The sequence below is a fragment of the Pararge aegeria genome, chromosome 10 (genome assembly GCF_905163445.1).
Source record: "Pararge aegeria chromosome 10, ilParAegt1.1, whole genome shotgun sequence".
NCBI lineage: Eukaryota > Metazoa > Arthropoda > Insecta > Lepidoptera > Nymphalidae > Pararge > Pararge aegeria.
This window is the reverse complement of record NC_053189.1, coordinates 9044154-9066242: the sequence shown is the minus strand read 5'-3', so window position 1 is coordinate 9066242 and position 22089 is coordinate 9044154. Positions and strand designations below refer to the sequence as shown.

Below are 22089 nucleotides of genomic sequence, written 5' to 3'. Positions count from 1 at the left end.
GTATGTATACGCCTACTCGTACTTCTGATCCGTAATAAAACGTAGTAATGATGGACGGAGACAGGTTCATATCACGTAAAAATAAACTTAAAATATAAATACGCCTCTAGGTTAAGAATATTATTACTCTAGTTCATTAAAAAAAGCCTCAGTAATTAATGAAAACCATTATTCAAACAATAGTTGCAAGATGAAGAGCGAATATTTGGCTTGGAGTGTACTGAAGACTCTTGATAAGAAAAACTCGTTTTATTGTTTCAGATCAAACAAAGAAAGAGCAACTGCAATATGACAATAATAAAGTCTTCAACATCATATTTTGAGATACGAGTAATCATAAATCGTTTTTGTACGCGATGCATTTTAAATTCAGTCATTCGTTTGATTAAGAATAAAAAGTAATAAATTATTGATCTTGATAAGATCTTGACAATTAAGTTAAAATAAGGACTTATAGCGAATATTATATTATAAGAAATATAATATATATTTCAAATATTAAGTATCAAAGTTAAAGTAGTATTTGCAAATTATATAAAAGTTTATGAAAGCTTTATTCTAACGATAAAATGTTATTGAATGATGTGCTTAGTGCTTTGAGTATAAATACTGGAAAATCTGTGTTTTAGTTTGCGATAAAAGCGATAAGCTTTGAAGCAGGCACATAATATTGAACATACAGAAACCGTGTACATGACTAGTATTGAAGCATTAAAAACCATTCCACTTTAGATTGGTTTCTCGAACAATCGGTTGATCACTTCATACCATTGGGCAGTTGACAGTAATTATTGAATGTCTTAAGTTCTAAGCGTTCACCATAAAATGGGAGAATGGAAAAAAATTCGTGACCTAGCAATATTCTGCGTGTGTAAAGTGTCACGTGTTCACTGTTCTTGGACACAATGCACTGTCTGGTCTTAATTCGATGGAATCCGGATTTAAAAATTACTTTAGTTATGAGCGTATTTACATATCTCATACTAAAATAATGATTGGCAATTGGTTTCTACCGAGGTGATTGACCGAAAGGGATATCCCAAAGATGGTTAAGTTCAATACAAGTGCAATGGCTTTTAATAAAGGTGCAATATAATATCCCTATATTGCTATATGTGGTTCTATGAATATTATTTGTAGAAAAACTCATATTAAGGAAAACTGCAGTGAGTTTATTTAATTTTAATGAGTGTTTTAAAAATATGAAGGTGATTTTACTACCAAAAGAACAAATATTACGGTCAAAAATTTGCGTATAATAAAAAAACATCATATGAGAACGACGAGTTCCAAATTCCAATGTAATTCTATTGTAACCCTCTATTACTAGTGTAGTATTGCAAGAGATGATTCAAATATGTTACTATTTAATTGAAACTACTATTATTTTTGCCAAACTATGTTTATATAAGCGATGAGGCCTCTAGATATTATATTCTTTCTTGCTCTATGTGTTTCATTTGTTATTTTTCTCTGCGTATTCATTGAAACACCTGTTTTTTTTTGTTTCAGATCAAACAAAGAAATATGACAATAATAAGTCTTCATTATGATAAATAGAAAATAATTATTAAGATATTCAAAAATAATGACAAAAACAAAAAAATACATGTAAGACTTAAGACTATAAAGAAAAGCGCAAAGGGTGAACTTATTGCTAAGGAGTGATCTTCCCGAACCCTAATAAATATGAATGAAATGAGATACATTTTTAATAATGTAAAGGGTATCTTAACGAGCGAAATGTAAGATTCGGCTGGATTTTGAAATATCAAATGTCTGTTGACATTATGGCTGCGGAAGCACGAAGGCGAGCGAGAGCCGTTGTCATGGAAACGGGGGGACTACCGCTGGTTTCTACGTTCGCACTTCTCACTATAGTTGCAGGTGAGTGTCAGATTGTAGTTAGGGAAAAGTTATGCCTCTGTGATTTGGAACTTTATCCGATCAATAGTTCCGGTAATGTTACAAATGTGTTGAGCATCACACAATTATTCATGTTAAATCATATCACAAAACAAGTTGTTCTCGCATGTATTTACAATCTGATTTAAACCGATACCAATATTGTATGATTTCGATTTTAGAATAACTTTATCAATAGCCACAGCATTGGACTCAGAAAGCAGGGTCCAGCCCACGCGCTAGACGGCGTATACTTGCATAAATCATCATAACCCACCGACCCACTACGGAACACAGGTCTCCATCGTAATGAGAAGGGCTAAGGCCGCAGACAAACACGATGGACAAATGCGTATTGGTGGACTTAACAAGCCTTTAAGATTAAATAGTATTCATAAAAAAATTAGCAATAATAATATAACCAGCAAAGTTTTGAGAGCGAAAAATATTAATTTTCCATGATATCCTGGATACAACTGATCCTTTCTCATCGATCTGCTGCTGGACTAAAGGTTTCTCCCAACGGGAGGGTTTGGCCATAATCAGCACGCTGGGCAGACGGGTTAGTGATCGTATGAGATGGTAGCATTTTAGCCCAGAGAATACCTTGTACGGTACCCGCGGTAAGAGATGGTGACAACTGTATTCTAATCTACCGTCACCACATGGCATAAAAGGGTAAAAAATACCGATGTATATACAATATCTTGATATTATAATAACTCCATGTGCTTCATTAATACCTTCGATCGTATTATAAAAATAAAAATATTCATTTGTTGATTGATTTGATTTTAATATAACTCTTTCACTTGTAAAAATCTGATTTATTTGGATGAATCACGGGCTATATTTTTATTACAGCAATGAAAAGTTTTCAGCAAGAAATAATAGTAATTGTAAAGCCAGTTGTAAGCGTTACCGTATTCACGCATGCTAACTCAATGGTACGTTGTACACAAATACTATGTAATAAATTAATAGTCTATTAAATCTACCTATTAATGAAGAGACAGGGAACAATATACCTCACCTGTCTTTTTATACACGCCTGTTAAACGCAAAAATTAAAAGATTATATTTTGTCCTCCTTAAATATAAAACTATCTATAAAAAATTCAACCTTGCCTTTTACAGTGGTTGTTTGAAAGTATAATTTAGGAGGCAATGAAAAATTAAAATACATTAGGGAGGAGAGTTTACGTCTATGAGAAACAAACTAATAGCGGGTGAAACAACGGGCAACAATTATATTATCACATTTACTGATTCATTTACTTACAGAGATTAAAAGGTGACAAATATATTTGGTATAACATTTTGATCTTTACCCTCTTGATCATTTACGTCTCAACAGTTATCTTTAATAAATAAGTCAAAGGAATTCCAGAATGCTTTATTCGTTAATTAACTATCATCCTCTGCGATTCCGCTTCTACATATTATTTATAAACACAGCTAAATTTATTTTGGTCTTTATCTGCCCGGAATTTCCACCATCCCATTTTTTTTCTATAGCCGTTTTAATTTCGGAAGGTCATTGATGCACGTAATCATCGCAGCATCGCAGAAATCACTAAAGCGATTTCAATTTATTAATATATCGAATGCAAAAAAATCGTCCAACACATCCAAACGGCGGAAATATTGGTGATAGCTGATGAAGAAGTATCTTGTGTACTATGGTAAAAGGTTACATGAAGGGCTGAAAGGCGTGTTTGTGGGTATAATTACACGCACGAGTTTTATCTTATTGCCGTGTGGTGACAGCAGATCAGATTATAGTTGTTACTAACCGTTCTCTTGGTTGTCGTACGAGGCGACTAATATGTATATAATGAAGAACGGTCAGCAGCATCGGCTGTGCTGCCATCGAATTTCATCACTAACCAGTCACTAGGCCTTTAGTCCAACAAAACTGTTATAGGGTATTTGATGAGGCTTAGGCGATGATGTTACGCCTCAGGTCTATGGGCACAGGAAAACTTTACAGGACATATTCGTTACACAACCTGCAAAGTTTTGCTCTGTTTACAAGGATTGGTTTTACACTTATAATAAGATAAGCCGTTTGCTTAGTCGGCTAATTATTACCTAATACAAAAAAAGATTAATTCAGAAAAGAAAAAAAGTACTCTTTGTATTTGATAGTGTAATAGGGGCCTTAGAAAGGTTTTTGACGGTCTGTGAACATAATAGCAAAAACTACGAGTGGCTGTTCCTTGCGAATGCATGAATTGCAATATCGTAGCCGACAGCCCTCTTTTGCTTCTAATAATATATTTATTTTGGAAAATCTTTTGCGAATTTTACTGTAGCTGCTGCAGACGGCTTTCGTGAGTTGAGAAATTGTTTGATTTGATACGATGTTAGGAATTGTTTAAGAACGTAGAACACATTACGTGAGCAAAATATTTAATATGGAAATGTTATGTTAAATATGTGCTATTAAAATCAAATCGTTTATAGGTCATATTGCTACTACGTTTAACCCTTTTACTTACTTCTATGTTGTCTTACGTTGACAGTTTTTATTTCCAATTTGAATCATTGTTGTTAGATTTACTACCTTCATACGTGCTAGAAAATCGTTGTGTAAGTAATAGTTGTGTTGGGGTATGCTTGTAGAATCGGTAATAGGCTTGTGTTTAGGACCTCAGCCAACCTTTCTGGGAGACCGAGTTCGATTCCCAGCACGCATGTCTAACTTTTCTAAGTTATGTGCGTTTTAGTAAAATACCACTTTCTTCAAAGGTATAGTTTCGTTCGTTCAAGAAAAAATCGTTAGGAAACCTGCCTGAGAGTTCCACTCAATTTTCTTCAAAGATGTGTGGAGTCCATCAATACGTTAAGTGGTGGACTATAGCCTCAACCTCTTCTGATTGTGGGAACCCGTGATCTGTAGTGGGCTGGTAAAGCAGCAAAGGAAAATATCGTGAGGAGACCAACATGCCTGAGAGCCTTCTATAACTCTTTTGAAGTTTACTAATCCTCACTTTGCTAATGCGGCGTGTGCCTAAACCCTTCTAATGCTGAATTTCTTTACCCATTTCCTGTAGGGGGCAGGTAATATTATAAAAATCATCATAATATTACGGTTGAATGAATTCCTGGGTTTCATTTAACATTTCCATAAAAAATGCAGAGACTCTCCCAAAAGTTCTTTAGAAACAGCAACAGTAAGAAGAAAATGAATTGAATCGTACTTTGATTCGATTTCATTTTGTGAAGTTCCTAAAATATTTCAAAATTTACTTAATTAAAATTTCAAATTGAAGCTGACGTTACTCGGAGATCAAGGGAAATATTTTCGTAAAATTGAAAATATTTTACTCTATATTTTCATAGAAGCTTATGATTTTAGCTTCAACTTTGGAATTATTTGTTACATTTTACTTCTGTATTGCGGGCCTTGTTATTTGCATCTCTTTCAAATACCTCTTTCAAATAATATGCTCTTTTAAATTCATGTTATCTTTTTATGTATGAACATTTACGAAAAAAACATTACGAATCGTCGTGTATCCCTTATTTTATTATAATTTTTTATATTCTTACTATTGTAACGGACTTTTAATAATAATATTGCCGAAAAATTTTTACATGTTATATTAAACTTAGATCTCCTTTAAACGTGGATGTAACCAAATGCGTTTTTTTAAATACTAGCAAGTGTGATGAAAATTCTAATACACCAATCAATACGTCTCAGCGCTTCATTGAAAACATTCATTACCCGTTCTAACGCTGAATTTGAAATTAATTCGGCTACTTTGAGGCTGTACACGAATTTCCTATATTTGCTTCAATATGAAATGGAACGTTGGTGATTTATTAATATTAAACATATATTTTACGTATTTATCTTATTTGCGTACCAACTCACTTGTATCAGAAGACAAAATCTATTCAAGTACATATACAACATGAAAATGAAAACCGAAATAATACTTCAGAGGCTTTACCGTCTTTGAGACTTATCTGTGAAACCGAAACTCTAATAGTTTTTACAAAAGCATGCCAAAGTAAAATCAAGTGATTCCTGTCACTTCATTAGGTACGCGTCGCGTAGCGTACGTACTATGCAATTGTCGGTGTTTTATGTTCAATAGGGTTGCCAAAAGAACTGAGGTTGTCACTAAGAATGTTTTGAATTAGTTTGTATCGAAAAATAAGTATGCTCCTTTTGATTTAATTTTTTTTACAGTGTGATTGCTTGTTAAATATATTTATGCATACTCCAACAGTATTTCACAATTCCGTTTCACGTGGTATAAATTATCTATACGATTTAAGTATATTTCATGTCAGTCGGGCTATATTCCAGGTATTGACGGCCGATTGGTGCAGTTTGCAGCGATCCTGCTTTCTGAGCCCAAGGCCGTGGGTTGTCGTTGGATGGATTGGAGATGGTTGTGGTTGGTTGTGTCGTTGTCGTTATATATTTATTTATATATATATTTACATATTTCCCTACTATGTTATAAATTGAAAAGTGGCGGTGCGAAAAAAGGTAACCGAATGAACTTAATGTTTTATTTAGAATATAATAGAAAGATTTTGTGATAAAAAAGTATGCTTTGTTTCTGGGTACTATGTCAAGACTTTAATATTAATTTCATTAAAAGCGCTACAGACCTATTCCATACAAACCGTGCATTTTTCCATGATCCAGAGTAGTCTATAGCCCCGCTCTATGTTATGAACTATGTCCATGCAAAATAATCACAACTATTCGTTGCCCTGTTGTTGGATTAAAAAAGAAGTAACTAACTAACATACTTTTGCATTTGTTATTATGTTCCAATATTACAAGAACTGCCGTGGTTTTTCTCTCTGTTACATTCCAATCCATTGCTGCTTGAAAGAAGAAGCACAAACACCCGCATAAATCAAGAGAAATAAAGAGAAGCGAAGAAAATCACTCGCATATTCCATATACCTACTGTTTACACTAGTTCCACTAATGTACCAATAAAACTAACCCCGCTCTACATGATCGGGCAAATTGTTGCACTTTAATGACTGTCTACACGGACGGTAGCATTGCACTTTAGAGCAATACCCCAGATTCTCACACGTACCCGGCATGCTTGACGTTAGAAACCCGCACGGAACCGTTGCCTTCGGATTCCAAGTTTAATTGAAAACACTTTATACAGCCTTTTCTTTTAATTGTTTAAGGCCCTCAACTCATTTCTGCAAGTGGATGTTTCGCATTGTTTCATTACCGCACCGAAATTGAAACTTTAATGCGCAAATTATGCGGTTTGTAATTGATAGACACATTAAAAACTGCACTGAATTAAGGCTAATCATTGGATAAATTGAATGGAAATTAGTAAACGAACGCGTTGGATTTAATGCAATTCTATCAGAATGTAATTATAGGCGTCGATGGGCGTGAAATACTGAATAATTGGAATGCATAATCGGATACAGTTTCAACCAAATACGAAATGCGTACAATGATATATTTTGATTAAACTTGGCCTAGCTTTTGGCAACGTGCGAATAGGTGTTATATTGGAAACCTTGGCATATGTGCAATATGTTGAATGCTTAGCTATTACTTTTTTCTTCAGTACCTTTATTAGTTAGTTTAGATGTGTTTTACGAGACTTACTATTTAGTAAGTACAATTAGGCCCTACTAATTTATAACTAGGTTTACCTCGCGGCTTTGCTCAAGTTAAGTTAATTTTCATATTAATTTCACATCGTTATTACAGTACTACGGTGTATAACTTTTATAAAAATCTTTTCTTAGCGGACGCTTACATTATAATCTCCATCTGTATGCATTTCAACCCAAATGCGTCCCGTGGTTTGAACGGTGCATTGATAGATCAGTCAGTCATCTATCTTTTCTTTAATGCACAGTAATTTTTAATCGACCAAAAAAAGGAATCTTGTTTTATATTAGTAACGCGATTACTCCGCATCAAAATCGGTGTATAATTACAACGATTTTGATGTTTTTTTTTTCGTATTTCATACCCCATTTCTAATTCGTGAAAATCTATTGGAAGGATCCTGGATAAGTCGTGGGGACTCTTCAGACGGATAGTTGTAGGTTATAGAAACACCTATAGCGAAACGGGTATTTTTTAATAAAACTAGAGCATTTTTTCGAATTTCGATAAAATTAAGTATCCATTCGATTTTTTTTCTGCTCCATGAAACGACCTAAGTAGATTTAATTAGTACTACTGCGGGTTCTTATGCACCAAGCAATTTATTTCATTCATTTTTTTTTTGTGTGTCTTTTAACAATGTGCAGTAGACATTGAACATATTAACTGGGTACGGTTGTGAGAAAAAAAACACTGTATATGTAATACAGATTTTTTTATATATTCTATTTATTTATTCGTACATCAACTACGAGACTACAGAAATATAAAATATTTACCGATTATTATGTGGCAATTTAATTTTGGGAACTTAAAGCAGAAAATTACTACAGCTTTTAATCATCGCTTCATATGTGCAAATAAAAATTTAAAATAAATATTTTACTTTTGTTATGTAAAAAACTGTGATAAAATTGGCAACGGCAACAAAAGTATATTTTAAAAGGTAAATTTAGTTTTCATGTATAGATAAATTTTCTTTATTTAATATATCCACAGCTGCGCCATTCCTTATATTTATTATGTTATCTGACACGCACTCGAACAGTTTTTAAAGCCTACGTTTAATTTGAACTTCTAGCGTATCACATAAGCGTAATTTTATCTCTCTTAATCGTAGATCAAGACAAACGGGGTCGTCGCTCTTTAAAGTTACTGGCTAAGGTTATTAATTTTCATTCGATGGTGATAGAAAGTTCTTACTAGTCGAAATGGTTTTTAGATTTTAAGTAACCTGGAACATGGTAATTTATTGTTATATAGCACCTACCTCTTTTCTATGTTTTTTCCTTTTGCATCTTTGGTTGCCTGGAAGAAATCACTATATGGCGATAAGGCCACCAAATTGTATTCTCTTATTCTATGTGTATATCTCTGTAACTACATTTTTCTTTGGTGTACAATAAAAGTTTATTAATATGTCTCATATGAATCTATTTCATCATCATCATCAACATATTAACCCATTAGGGCCGTAATCCACCACGCTGGCCACTGGGTCACTGGCGTACGCACTGGCGTATTGGTGAACTCCACACACCTTTGAGTAACAGTATGGAGAATTCTCAGGCATGCAGGTTTCCTCACGATGTTTTCCTCCACCGTTTAAGCAAATGATATTTTAATTGCCGAAAACGCACATTAGTATTAACAGACTCCGAAAGCCTATTACGCTGAAAAGCATTAAAGAAACTAGATAAGTCAAAAGCCCAACGTATAAGCCTCTACAAACCATAAACAAAGTTTTTGTTTCAGAAGATGCACCTAATCTCTGTTACGAATTTAAAAACATCTACATCGTCATTATATCAAGCCATTGCCATTATTATTTAAAAGCATCTGTCATCATCTACAAATAATAATTATCCTGATTCACTTTTTTACAACAACACACGCAATTATTCTTATCATTTTATTAAATGATTCAGACGGAATACTGATACAAATTACCCTATCAAAGTAAGATGGACTTTACTATGTGCTCGTACTGTGTGATGCCCGGCTGGCGAATTTCTCGAAAAATCCCAATATTATGAATAATCAATAATTTGATTCCCGAACTGGAAATCAAACAAGCTCGTGAAATATGCTTACATCTAGGCCTATGAGGAAGTCTTTTTTTTAATTTCTTTACTGCCAGTTGGTTCTTAATATAGGTACACACGTAGTCAATACTTTTACATTGCGAAACACTATACGCCGTTACAAATTAAAGCTTTTTGCTGAAACATTTGGACTATTTAGTTCCTGGATTGTGTTCTTGATAGTCTAGCGCAGATAGTTTCTATATTCGTTTATAAATTACTGCAGCTGTTGCGACTTCAACCGCGTTTTTTTCGGTTGTATCCCGCGTCCCGTGGTTGCCTTTTCTTCGTCGCGTCTTTATAATGTAAGCAAGATCGGGTATACGGGTTCTGACGGGACACACAAATGGCCCACCTTTAAGTAAGAGAAAAAGCATCGTATATAAACACAGTAACACACCGCAGTGTATTCAAAGTACACGTAATACAAAGTGCCGCTGTGTGTTCATCAACTGGAGGCGTAGACGTTAAGCCTCATATGCATGTAATTACAAAGGCAACCACGCTCATAAGACGAGAATTCAGAACCACGATGCTGCTGCAAAGAGGGTTGGCGGGCTCATTGATCATTTTCACAGTATGTTAGTTATAATAACCGGTACAGAACGAATGCTTAATGTGAGTCTGAGGTAAGAGTCAAAACATCAACGATTTTCTAATTCCAGGCAGTGATTAAAAACAGCAGAACAACTTATTACCTAATAATAAATTAATGCTTCGCCCGGGATTCAAACCCATGAACTCATGATCCGTAGTTGAACATGCAAACCACTTAACAAACAAGGTAGGTCGAAGCTAACACGCTGGAATTTATAATATTTTTTATTACTATTCAAATCACGATGAAAACATTGAATATGTTTGTGTGACAAACAATAAATATTTTCAGTGTCTGGTGTCTGGGTATTTATATATATTAGTAATTAGTAAATTATAACACAAGCTCCGCTTACTTTGGGGCTAGATTTAGATGTGTTTATTGTCGTTATATGTTCATTTTTTCCCTGAAAACCGGTTTTGGCAAATGCTTTAATCTCGGATAGGCACAGTTCAAAATATAACATTTAACGATTCCAAACTTTAATACCTTGTCGCATTGCAGATCAAACTAATCTTGTAATGGGCGATGCATTTGGTAACCCCAGCTTTGTAAGCTTTCAGGAAATAAACTCTGTACCGCGATCGGATCAGATCCATAGCAGATTATAAACTAATTAATTATTGTAATCTCCCAAACTGTTAACATAACATCTGCGCCGCAAGCTATGAAATTATCGCCCTACATGAAGTAATGTGATTTAATTAAAGCTCATAACTGCATATCAGTAGTTGATCCGGAAACCCATTAACTGCCAGTGAGTTGACACAATTTAAATTTTCTGCCCGTTTTATATTCTGGAAACGGTACGCTGAGAGTAAATTGATTTAATTTTACGCATCCATAGCTCTTTAATATGCAGAAGTCACATATTAAGTATCGGTTTTTTGACCATAGTATTGGAATGGTCAACAGATAGTATGAAATATTGAATAATTAATGCGGTTGTAATTTGAGTCTGTCCACGATCACACAATTGGCTAGTACAAATAGGTACATAGCATTATTAAATTCATTTTTTCACTATCCAAGATGCAACCTAGATGTGTGCCAAATTTCACTAAGATCGGTTCACCGGTTGAGCCAAACATAGATAAATAACAAAAAGATAGACACACTTGCAATCAATAGCTTAGAGCCCACTGTTGGACTAAATACCTCTCCCAACGGAAGGGATTTCCCACAATCACCACGCTGAGTAGACGTGTTCGTGATCGCAGTATATTATGGTTGTAGTAGCACAAAGAATGCTGCTTTTTCTCCGTTATATTTTCGTACGACATCCTCGGGAAAAGGAGGGGTAGTGGCATCTGTATTCTGATCTTCCTCTTTTTTTTTTTCTTCTTTTTTTTTAGAACGCTGGTTGGCGCATTAGGCAGCGACCCTGCTTTCAGCGTCCAAGGCCGTGGGTTCGATTCCCATAACTGGAAAATGTTTGTGTTATGATCATGAATGTTTTCAGTGTCTGGGTGTTTATCTGTATATTATAAGTATTTATGTGTAAAATATTAAAAGCAACTTAAAAATATTTAACAGCTATCTTAGTACCCACAACACAAGCTACGCTTACTTTCGGGCTAGATGGCGATGTGTGTATTGTCGTAGTATATTTATTTATTTATTATTTATTTATTTAATAAATCAAAGCTGAGAGGACACGGACGTTTTCCGATATATTCCCTAACATGCAACACCAACGGAAAGAGGAGGGGTAGTTACAACTGTATTCTGATCTGCCGTCACCACACGGCACTAGTTAATAATATAAGGCAGGAAATAGGACATAGAGCGTGTACATCAATGATACTCCATAATCTATATGCGGGTAGGTAATAATTGATCACACCGCAGTTTCATATCGGATTAATTAAACTCGAATAAATTCTATGAAATTAAATAATTAATTAATCGTGAGATTCATAATAATTCATACATGTTAATTGCACATGCCACATTATGGACTGAAATGATATACTTGTATTATAAATACTAAAGTGTCCTTATTTTAACTTACTTCAAAAAATGAAGGAGGTTAACCCTATTTATAATCTTCTTTTGTTTGAATATATTCCAAGTTGATCCAATTTTTTTTTTTTTTTTTTTTTTTATACTCTTTATTTGTACACCACTCAAGCAAAGAAACAAGACAAAAAAAGAACAAACACATGAAGAATGAAGCAGGATACAAAAGGCGGCCTTATCGCTAAGTAGCGATCTCTGCCAGGCAACCTTAGGATTAGGAAAACTAAAAAGAAAACAAATAGGTGGGGTACACTATTTAGTACATACATACAAATATCTACATACTAATACATAAACCAGACTACACAAATAAAAAAAAAAAATTAAAAATACTATTGATAAATATAAAAAAAATAAATATACTAATACATATCCTAATATACCATAAATACTTAAATATGAGTTTGAGTAGATAAATAAATAATAATAAATAATAATAGTCGTCTTTACTGAGCGAGATAATGAGCCTTAACAGCATTTTTAAATATGCCCAATGACTTCGACTGTCTTATGATCAATGGGAGTGCATTCCACAATTCAGAAGCTTTGACAGTGAACGAATGCTTATAAAACTTCGTTTTGTGGAACGGCATGCTCAAAGTCAGCGCACGACTCGATCTAAGTTCCGACTGCACTCCAAGAAATTTAAACTTCTCCTTAAGATAAGAAGGAGTCTTAGGATTAAATAACACACAGTACAGAAGTGAAAGTACATGAAGATCCCGGCGACGGCGGATAGGGAGCCACTTAAGCTTCTGACGAAATTCAGATACATGGTCATATTTGCGTAATCCAAATATGAACCGAATAGCTAGATTTTGAAGACGCTCAAGTTTGTTAAGATAGTCCTCGGACAAATTAAGATAGCTTGCGTCCGCATAGTCGAGAATAGAGAGAAAAAGAGAATGAGCTAACATAACTTTAGTCGGGATTGGAAGAATGGATCGCAGACGGCACAGCGACCTAAAAGTGCCAAAAGTCCTTCTACTCAAATCCCTGACTTGCACAGACCACGATAACTCTTTATCAAGATGCAAGCCAAGGTCCTTTACAGAGGCACAAAACGGAATTATGACACCATTAAAATCAACACTAGGTAGATTTCCCCAATCAACCCTTGACCGCATACCAGGGCTTCCAATAATAATAGCCTGAGATTTTGCTGGATTAACCTTAAGTCCATACTGCCTGCTCCACTCAAAAATTTCATTAAGATCGGTGTTAATAGCAGCAACAGTAGAACCAAGGTTATCAAGGGTTGAATGGCGATAGATTTGGATATCATCTGCATACATGTGATAGAGAGAAGAGATACGTTTGGAAATTGAATTAATAAAAATAGCAAAGAGTAAGGGAGATAACACGCCGCCCTGAGGTACCCCGGCCGCAACATCACACCAGGATGAAGAGGTCTCCTCAATCCGAATGCGTTGCCGACGACCAAACAGGTAACTCCGAAACCAATCTATCACCGATGGAGATATGTTAATGGAGCGCAGGATACTCAACAAGATATCATAATCAACTGAGTTAAAGGCATTACTGAAGTCTAGCAGTATCAGTACTGTGAGTTCCTTATTATCCATCGCCCACCGAATATCATCAGTTACTTTTACTAGCGCTGTAACTGTACTATGACCAGCACGAAAGCCGGATTGCAAGGGACTGAGAAGTAAGTTTTTATTAAGGAAAAGATGGAATTGTTCGTAAACTAGCTTCTCAAGAACTTTAGAAAGGAACGGTAAAATAGAAATGGGACGGAAATCAGAGAAAGAAACAGGATTGGCCTTTTTAGGCAGAGGGGTGACTTGTGCATTCTTCCAAGCTTCAGGAAATTTGCTAGTCAAGATGGAATAGTTGAGAATATGGGTAAGAAAAGGGGAAACAACATCAAGAATGGGAACGATCATATTACGGCTGACGCTATCAGTACCGACTGCATTCGAGGCGATGGACAATATGCTCTTCTTAACATCACATTCAGTGAAAGTCTTGAAGGTAAAAGATAAAAAGTCTGGAGTTGATGACGAAGAAAGAATACTAAGAGTACGCTCCTTATTGACACTATCAATTGTATCAGAAGTAGAGAAATGTTTATTAAGGAGTTCAATATCAATGTTGATAGAAGTCTTAGGGGATGATTTACCAACTCCAAGTGACTCAAGAAATTTCCAAGTCTTAGCGGTATCACCGTTCTCGACTGACTTATGGATGTGGCGACGTTGGGCATCTCTACACAATGTATTACAGCGATTTCGTGCCCTATGATACTTTATACGGTTAGCATCGGAATCATTAATTTTATAATTAAATTTTGCCGTGTTCTTCTTATGCATTAGAATTTTAATCTCCTCTGATAACCACGGAGCTGGCAAGTGCTTAAATTTAATTGGTCTTACCGGAGCATGCTTATCATAGAGCTGTGTAATCAGCGTGTTGAATATTTCGACCTTGCGATCAACGGAATCCACATTCATGATAGCCGCCCAATCTAAATGTCTGGCATCATCACATAGAAGACTCTTATCAATCCCTCCAAAGTTACGCCGCAGAAGAATTCTCGCTTTCGATTTAGGAGGACGTATATTATAGGAGAGATAAATCAAATCGTGATAGGAAAATGCATCAGCAGGACATTGACCATGCTTATTGACGAAATCTGGAGAAGAAACTATAATTAAGTCAAGAAGAGAGGGAGTACAGCCGGGAGAATAATGTGTAGCAGCAAGGGGGAGTAGCGAAAGACTACAGGATTCTATCGTAGCCAGAAGATTCCTGGAACGATAATCATCTTTAAGTAAGCATGTATTAAAGTCTCCCATAATAATTGAATGGCTGTACGAGGGGATTACTTTTTCTAACAGGGTTTCAAAAGAGTGAAAGTAATTGGAAATAGATGGAGGGCAATAGAATACACCAAGAAGGATTTTAGTATGAGATAGGAGAACTTCCACCAGTAAGTGCTCAGCCGCATCAGGAAGAGGGGGTTGAGAAGACGAACTAACAACAGAGAAAGGAATATAGGATCGCAAGTAGATCGCAACTCCACCCCCTCCCCTGCCAACACGGTCATTCCGAATTAGTCGAAAACCTGGTAAAGAGAAGGCTGATGAAGGTAAAGAAGTTTTAAGCCAAGATTCAGACACCAAGATAGCATGCAAATTACGGGATTCAAAAGACGCAAGCATATCAGGAAAATGAGCCGGGATGCTTTGTGCATTAATGTGAACAACATTAAATGTTTTCAGACAATCTGAGAAATAAGAATCAAGGGAGACATTAAGAGGAAGGAAAGATGTACTGTGGAAACTATTGGAACTAGAAGACATAGACAGAAAAAGATCACTATTAAGACTATCAGACGACATAATAAAATAATAATTATTAATATAATAAATATAAACCTAATAAAATAAATTAAAATTTAATAATAATAAAAAAATATATATATATATATATATTAAAAAAAAATATATATGTATATTATAATAACAACGACAACGTGTCTTTTAAAACTATATACGAACTAATTTTCCCAATCCGCCAGCTGTAAAATAAATAATGGAAAACAACAGAAAAAAAACAATTACACAGAAAGTAACAAAAAAAAAGAACAAAACAATAGTAACTCAATAAAACTAACGGATATAAAATATTTTCTGACCAGAGTGCTGTAGGCCTCAATAGACTGTGCTCTAGTAATAAAAGATCTATAGAGTTTCCGAACGAACTGTCTAATGTCAAATTCCATAATCCGAGTTGTATATAAAACAAACACTGAAGACCCGGCTGTATGGTGATATACCTTTGCCGTTCCCTAAGAAAGAATAAAGAAAAAAAATAAATAAATAAAACGCCTGTCGGTGTCAGTCAGTTGTCAACAAAACAAAATTCACAATAACAATTTTAAAGCATAAATCTGCAGTGAAATGAAAAATAGTTACCGTAAAATTATACATTCTCGGTCAAACAGCACACTGGAGAGAGAGAAAAAATAAAAAAAAAAATGCTTAAGAAGCCCTATTTGCGGACTACTCGTTTAATCCTCGGGTTAGCCACCTTGGAATCCTTCGGAGCTGTTTGATGTGCAGAAGTAGCAGCACTGGCCGACACAGAAACACCCTGAACGGAGGTTGGGATAGCGTTCAGCTCAGACATGGATACGATGCGATGCCGCTTACCGTCAGGGGCGAGCACCATGATAATGCCATCCCTAGTCCAGCACTTCGCCACGCCAAATCGCTGTCGAGCCGCCAGGAAGATGTTGTGACGGCTTTTAATTAGGAACTCCGAAACTGTTACCCCAGAGCCCTTCAAGTTGGTCTTGGCAGACCAAACTGTGTTCCTGAGTGCCCAATCTTTAAATTTCAAGAGCACAGCACGGGGTTTATCACCACCAGCACGTCCCAAGCGATGACAACGGCTCAGAGATTCTGGGGTCAGATGGGGTAATTTGAGGTGCCCAGATAAAATATTACACACAGAAGTTCCAGGATCTTCCTTGTCAGCCTCCGCGACACCGTGCACCAGAAGAATCTTCTTTCTAGAACGCATTTCCAGCTCATCCTGCTGCCTTGCCAAGAGCTCCATCTGCAGCTGAAGATTTTCCAAGGCAGTCAAGACAAATGACCGAAAGGCTCCAAACTGCGAGTTAACATTAGAAGTAGGGCTTGTGGCCGGGACAGCACCCTTTAGATCCCTCTGGAACTCTGCCATTCTGGCATTGAAGTGATCCTTAATCTCATCCAAGCTTTGTTTTAGAGACTCCATTGTTAGAGTTGTAAATATACAATGAGTCAGTGAAAAGTGAGGTTAAGTTGGGATACTGAGTAAGCTGTTGAATAATTCTGTGCAAATAATTGTATGTAAGCTGGCAGGATTAGGCTATTTAAAGGTACATAATTTGTAAACAATAATCACTTATTTTAATTTATATCAATAATTAAAATCAGAGCAGAAAACTTATGACTTGTTTATTTTGTGCCTACCCACCAAAAAGAAAAAATTTTCATCAGATTACGATCTATTTGTAGGATTTTAATGATTTGGACTCGTCAGATCTCCAAGAAACGCCCAGTATTCTCAAAGAATATTGTTAGTGCAATATTGAAATGTTACTTCAGAATGTTAATACTTGTTGTTTCAAAATTATAAATATTAGACCGAGACGTGCATGGGGCGTATGTACAATGAGTGTTAACCAGGTCCGCCTTAGTTGTAGCCTGTGTAATGAGTATGTATAGTGTTCATGATTCATTTTATGATTGAACGTGTGGAGGGGACCTTGCAAGAATCGCGGAAGGGCCGAGCATCGCATGAGCTAGGACCGGGTATGGATTATGTCCGTAGTAATACGAACTACGACATACAGAATGTATGTAAAGTTTCAAATCCCCGATGGACCCTAGACACAGCCGGGTTAAGACAATCGTCCTTTAAGCGTACAGGATTCTTAAAGTGAAGCCTCGGGAAGTCGTGTGTTCGTAAAAAATTGGGCAGTGGTCTATATGAAATGTATGCGTTTCCAAGTAAATATTATACCTACGCAAACCTTTAATTGGACTCACCATATTCAGCCTATTATACGCTCAAAGCTAAGCACAGGCTTCCTCGTTCATAAAGTGGGATTACGAGCTTAGACCCATAACGCCACTTAAATCTTTATTCTTAAAAACGTGTGTCTGGTTTCAGCAATTATTATCACGTTCAAATCACTTATTATGTAACTTATAGTTATACTAGCTGTTGCCCTCTATCTCCAACCACAGTTTGGGCAAAATTAAACACATGTAGTACAAAAATAATTATTTAAATCGGTTATAATTTGTCGGAGTTATGGTGTAAAATCGTCAAACACTTTCACCCCCTCTCCCAAAGGAACCGAGCTTAATGTTGAGATGAAAAGTATCCTATTTTACTTCTAACACTTTCAAAAATATGTGTACAAAGTATCATGAGGATCGGTTAAGTAGTTTTTGCGTGAAAGCGTAACAAACAAACTTACATTGACATTTATAATATTAGTAGGGATAGGGATGACAGAAAAATACTCTAAATATCTCATAATTTTTTGCCCAACCTAGGGCCATATTATGATCCCTATTTAAACATACTAACAACTATACCAAAGAGACAATAAAGGTGCATACGGCTAGCGAGATTAATTCAAAAGTACATAATGATGACATTCCGCTGCAATCTCAGCTGTTATTGAACCGGTCCTACAGATAAAATTGTGATTAAAAATGCAAAAATTACGATGCAGCGTTAATGATTCCATATTTCATTTTGTAATGAAACAATTTTTCGCCCAAATTAATGAATTAAATTTTTCGCTTAAGTATTCCAATACTCGTGTAGTTTCATATTAATTTTTATGAAACATGGATTTTAAGCCGTGATCCCGATATCATTTATACAGAATATAAGGGAATTCAACATCCTTACCACAGAATCTATAGAATTACTAGCTGTGGCCGGCGACTTCGTCTGCGGTTGATTTTGTTTTTAAAGTATTCAGTATCGCGAAGCCTTAAATGAGTATAGTAGTATATATATAAAACATGTGACTGTAAATTAATTATAGACAAATAATTTGCAATAAAATAAAATTGCGACTATAATTAAAGATCTATGCCATCCTATCTCTTAAGTTGGACCATACTGCTCACGGTGTGCCAATTTAATTTAAAATCGGTTAAGTAGTTTAGGAGTCCATCGCGGACAAACATCGTGACAGGAGATTTAGATATATTAAGATAAAGAGAAAAGATTTGTGAGGTTTTTTGTTCATTTATCCATTAGAAACCTGTTAAATCCAGAAGGAACATAGGCTAAATTTTATTTCAGTCATGATAAGTTCATCCTAAAATAATAGAATTTGTAAACCAAGCAAGAATAAAAACGCGCTGACGTGTTGCTTTATCCACATTTTTTACAATTGTTTTTTTGACGAAATAATATTTAAAAAAAAGACAATCACATGCTGATAAAGCTTGCCCTTTAAGTTATGTTATATTAAGGTTACATAGTTTAGCAGACAATGAAAATAGTATATATACAGATTTGTACAACAAGATTGGTACACAGCCTTTTACAGTCGAGGCAGTATTAGGCGTGCGAGCTGTAAGCGAGCGCGATTAGGAAGCCGAGAGTGTAATAAGCAATGTACCATACGCGTTGTATATGACAATTTTTATCACACTTGCGAGGACAAAAATAGGCTAAACTTCTAAATACGTTCTCAGAATAAACTGATTATTTCAATACTGTTTGAAAATTTGTAGATTTTGGTTTAAACAAGCCATTCGTGCCTCGATTATTATTGTAAAATGACACTTGACAGGTGAAAAATATATAAATTCGGTTCTTTTTAATAGCCCCAAGAAATGAACAATACGATAATACAAACACAAAATACCACATGTGGCATTTTTGTCAAAAGGTGTGGGGCAGATAGCCATGCATATTCCATACACCATATAGACCAGTTAGGGTGTATACATTGCCTAGTGAAAATCTATTCGTGAAATTTAAATGTATTCCTAGGAATCTTTTTTAGAAGCGTTACTTACTCGCTGTCTTGTCCGTCGTTAGTAAAAACAGGCATTTGTAAAAAGAAATTGGTAGGTATATGTATACACTGGTTTTTATTACTAGCACGCTCTCCGAAAGGCCTCTGTTTATCACTGGACGCTTGTAGCCTATCAATGAAAGCTTGATTTATGCTATTGTAAATAAAAAAATGAAATGAACGAGTTGCGAAGCTAAAGTGGCAATGGGTGGGGCATAACGTAGCATGGAAGAGCGATGGATGTTGAGGGCTAGAGTGGTGATGCCGCACAGCAGGCCTATTCTGTATCTCAGTTGACAACAAACTTAGCTAGCCACTGTGGAAAGCCACCAAATAATGTATATATATATATATATATATATATATATATATATATATAATTATATATATATATTTATATATATATAATTATATATATATATTTATATATAACAGGCTTTTATTAATTATAAAACGAATAGTAGTTATTTAGATGTTGCCGCCCTACCGACAAAGATGTGCCCCCAAGCGACTAGTCAGTTACCTTAAACTGCATCATCACTTACCACCAGGTAGAATTGCACGTCTAACTTGTAGATGCCAAAATACCGGTATTTTTTAAGGTATTACGCAATACCTGGACCGTTCTAAGCCTATAAAATTGAAGAGAAAGGGCCTTATCGTAATATATCTTATTAACTAAATGGCATTACCTAGAAACGTCCAATGAATTACGTTATATATCATTCTTTAATTCATCCAGGCTTAGAATTCAGGTCGGTAAAAAAATATAAAAGTAAAAATCCGGGCTCCGCATTAGCCGAATTGAACGAAAATATTCGGAGTTCTGAAACCCGTACGAAGCCATTAATCGTTTTGATGTCACAGTATGGGACATTTAGTGTGACCCTTTTTAAGCGAGCCGTCCCTAATCACCGAAGGCCGAACGCCGAAAACCGAATCACGGGTGTTCGTACAACCGTATGCTGAATTCAATTAATGGCAGATACTAATTGCTATATGTTCATTGTAGGTGGACGAGTGATGGTGAGGATGCATCGTTACGTAAACAGCCAGAAATAGTATTTAATTAGTGCTAATTATTTGATAAAGCGTCGATAGTCTAGTGGTTACGGTACGGGTTATGTGAGTTTTTATTTAAGCAATTAAAATGACACTTGCATTAACGGTAAAGGAAAACAACAGATGTTTCTTCGAGTTTACTCATTAGGAATCGATTTTCATATATAAGGCGCCCGGTATGAGAAAAATGTGAGGAGTAAAATCTACTGATGAATGACCCCGTTACGTTTTCGCTTTGCGACAGTGATGCGCAAACATGCAACGTCGCTTTTGTTTAATTAACTTATTTTTTCTATTTAAGTTACCAAGGAAACCGTATATTATCTAGGTAAAGAAACAAACACATAAATGTATGGGACAGAGTGAGATAGAAAACCTTATACATTTTTTTTCCTATTCTAGTTACCATGGCAACTAAATAACAATCATTACATTTATCCTAATTTTTCTGATACTCTACATCCACCTCAATCTCCCGTAGGCTACTTTTAAGAAGTTACACTTCCGCCATGTGTGAATAAATTGCACAGGATTTTTAATTTACCCTTTCATATGGTATTAATCTTTATTCAGTTAAATAAACTCTTTTTGTGTATGTTTCGACAATCGTACTTAAGGAGTAAACTCCAGTCGTGCGTCGGAGCTGACACACACTTTTTTTTTTTGAGGAAAATGTATGTCTGCAAACTCTCCATAACATTCTCAAAGGCTTGTGAAGTCTAGCATATGGCCAGCGTGGTGGACTACGGCCCAAGCTCTACTCATCCTGACAGGAGACCTGTGCCCTGTGGGCACGTAATGGGTCATTTATAATAAATAACTGAGAAAATCTATTTATGCAACTGTTATGTAATAAAAGCCATTGCTTATAACGTACAGTTTCATACAAGATTTTATCTAAGTCCAGGAAAATATATATTTATTTATTAAAACTCTTAATTTGCAAAGCACGAGTAAAAGAAACGAAACAAGAAAAGAAAAACAAAGACAGAACCAGAATAAATAAGGCGGCTTTATTGCTTTGTAGCGATCTCTGCCAGGCAAACTTAATATTAGTAAAACATAAGGATAACAGAATGCAGGCGGTGTATAATTAAGAAAAAACAAACGAATACATACATACATAATACATAAAATAATAAGTATTAAAAAAACTCATATTTATATCATATCATAAATAGATAAATAACAGTAGAAACTATTATAAGTC

The 22089-nt window shown here is 35.3% G+C and overlaps 1 protein-coding gene across 1 annotated transcript in view; it reads left to right on the top strand.

Moving 5' to 3' along the window:
* Window positions 1-1630: 1630 nt before the first annotated feature.
* LOC120626908 (lachesin-like) overlaps window positions 1631-22089 on the top strand; it is a 75522-nt gene continuing 55063 nt past the window's right edge. The window contains exon 1 of the mRNA XM_039894698.1: window positions 1631-1887. Within this exon, the coding sequence (XP_039750632.1) occupies window positions 1776-1887 (112 nt within the window). The 5' untranslated portion in view covers window positions 1631-1775. The remainder of the gene's footprint in view (window positions 1888-22089) is intronic.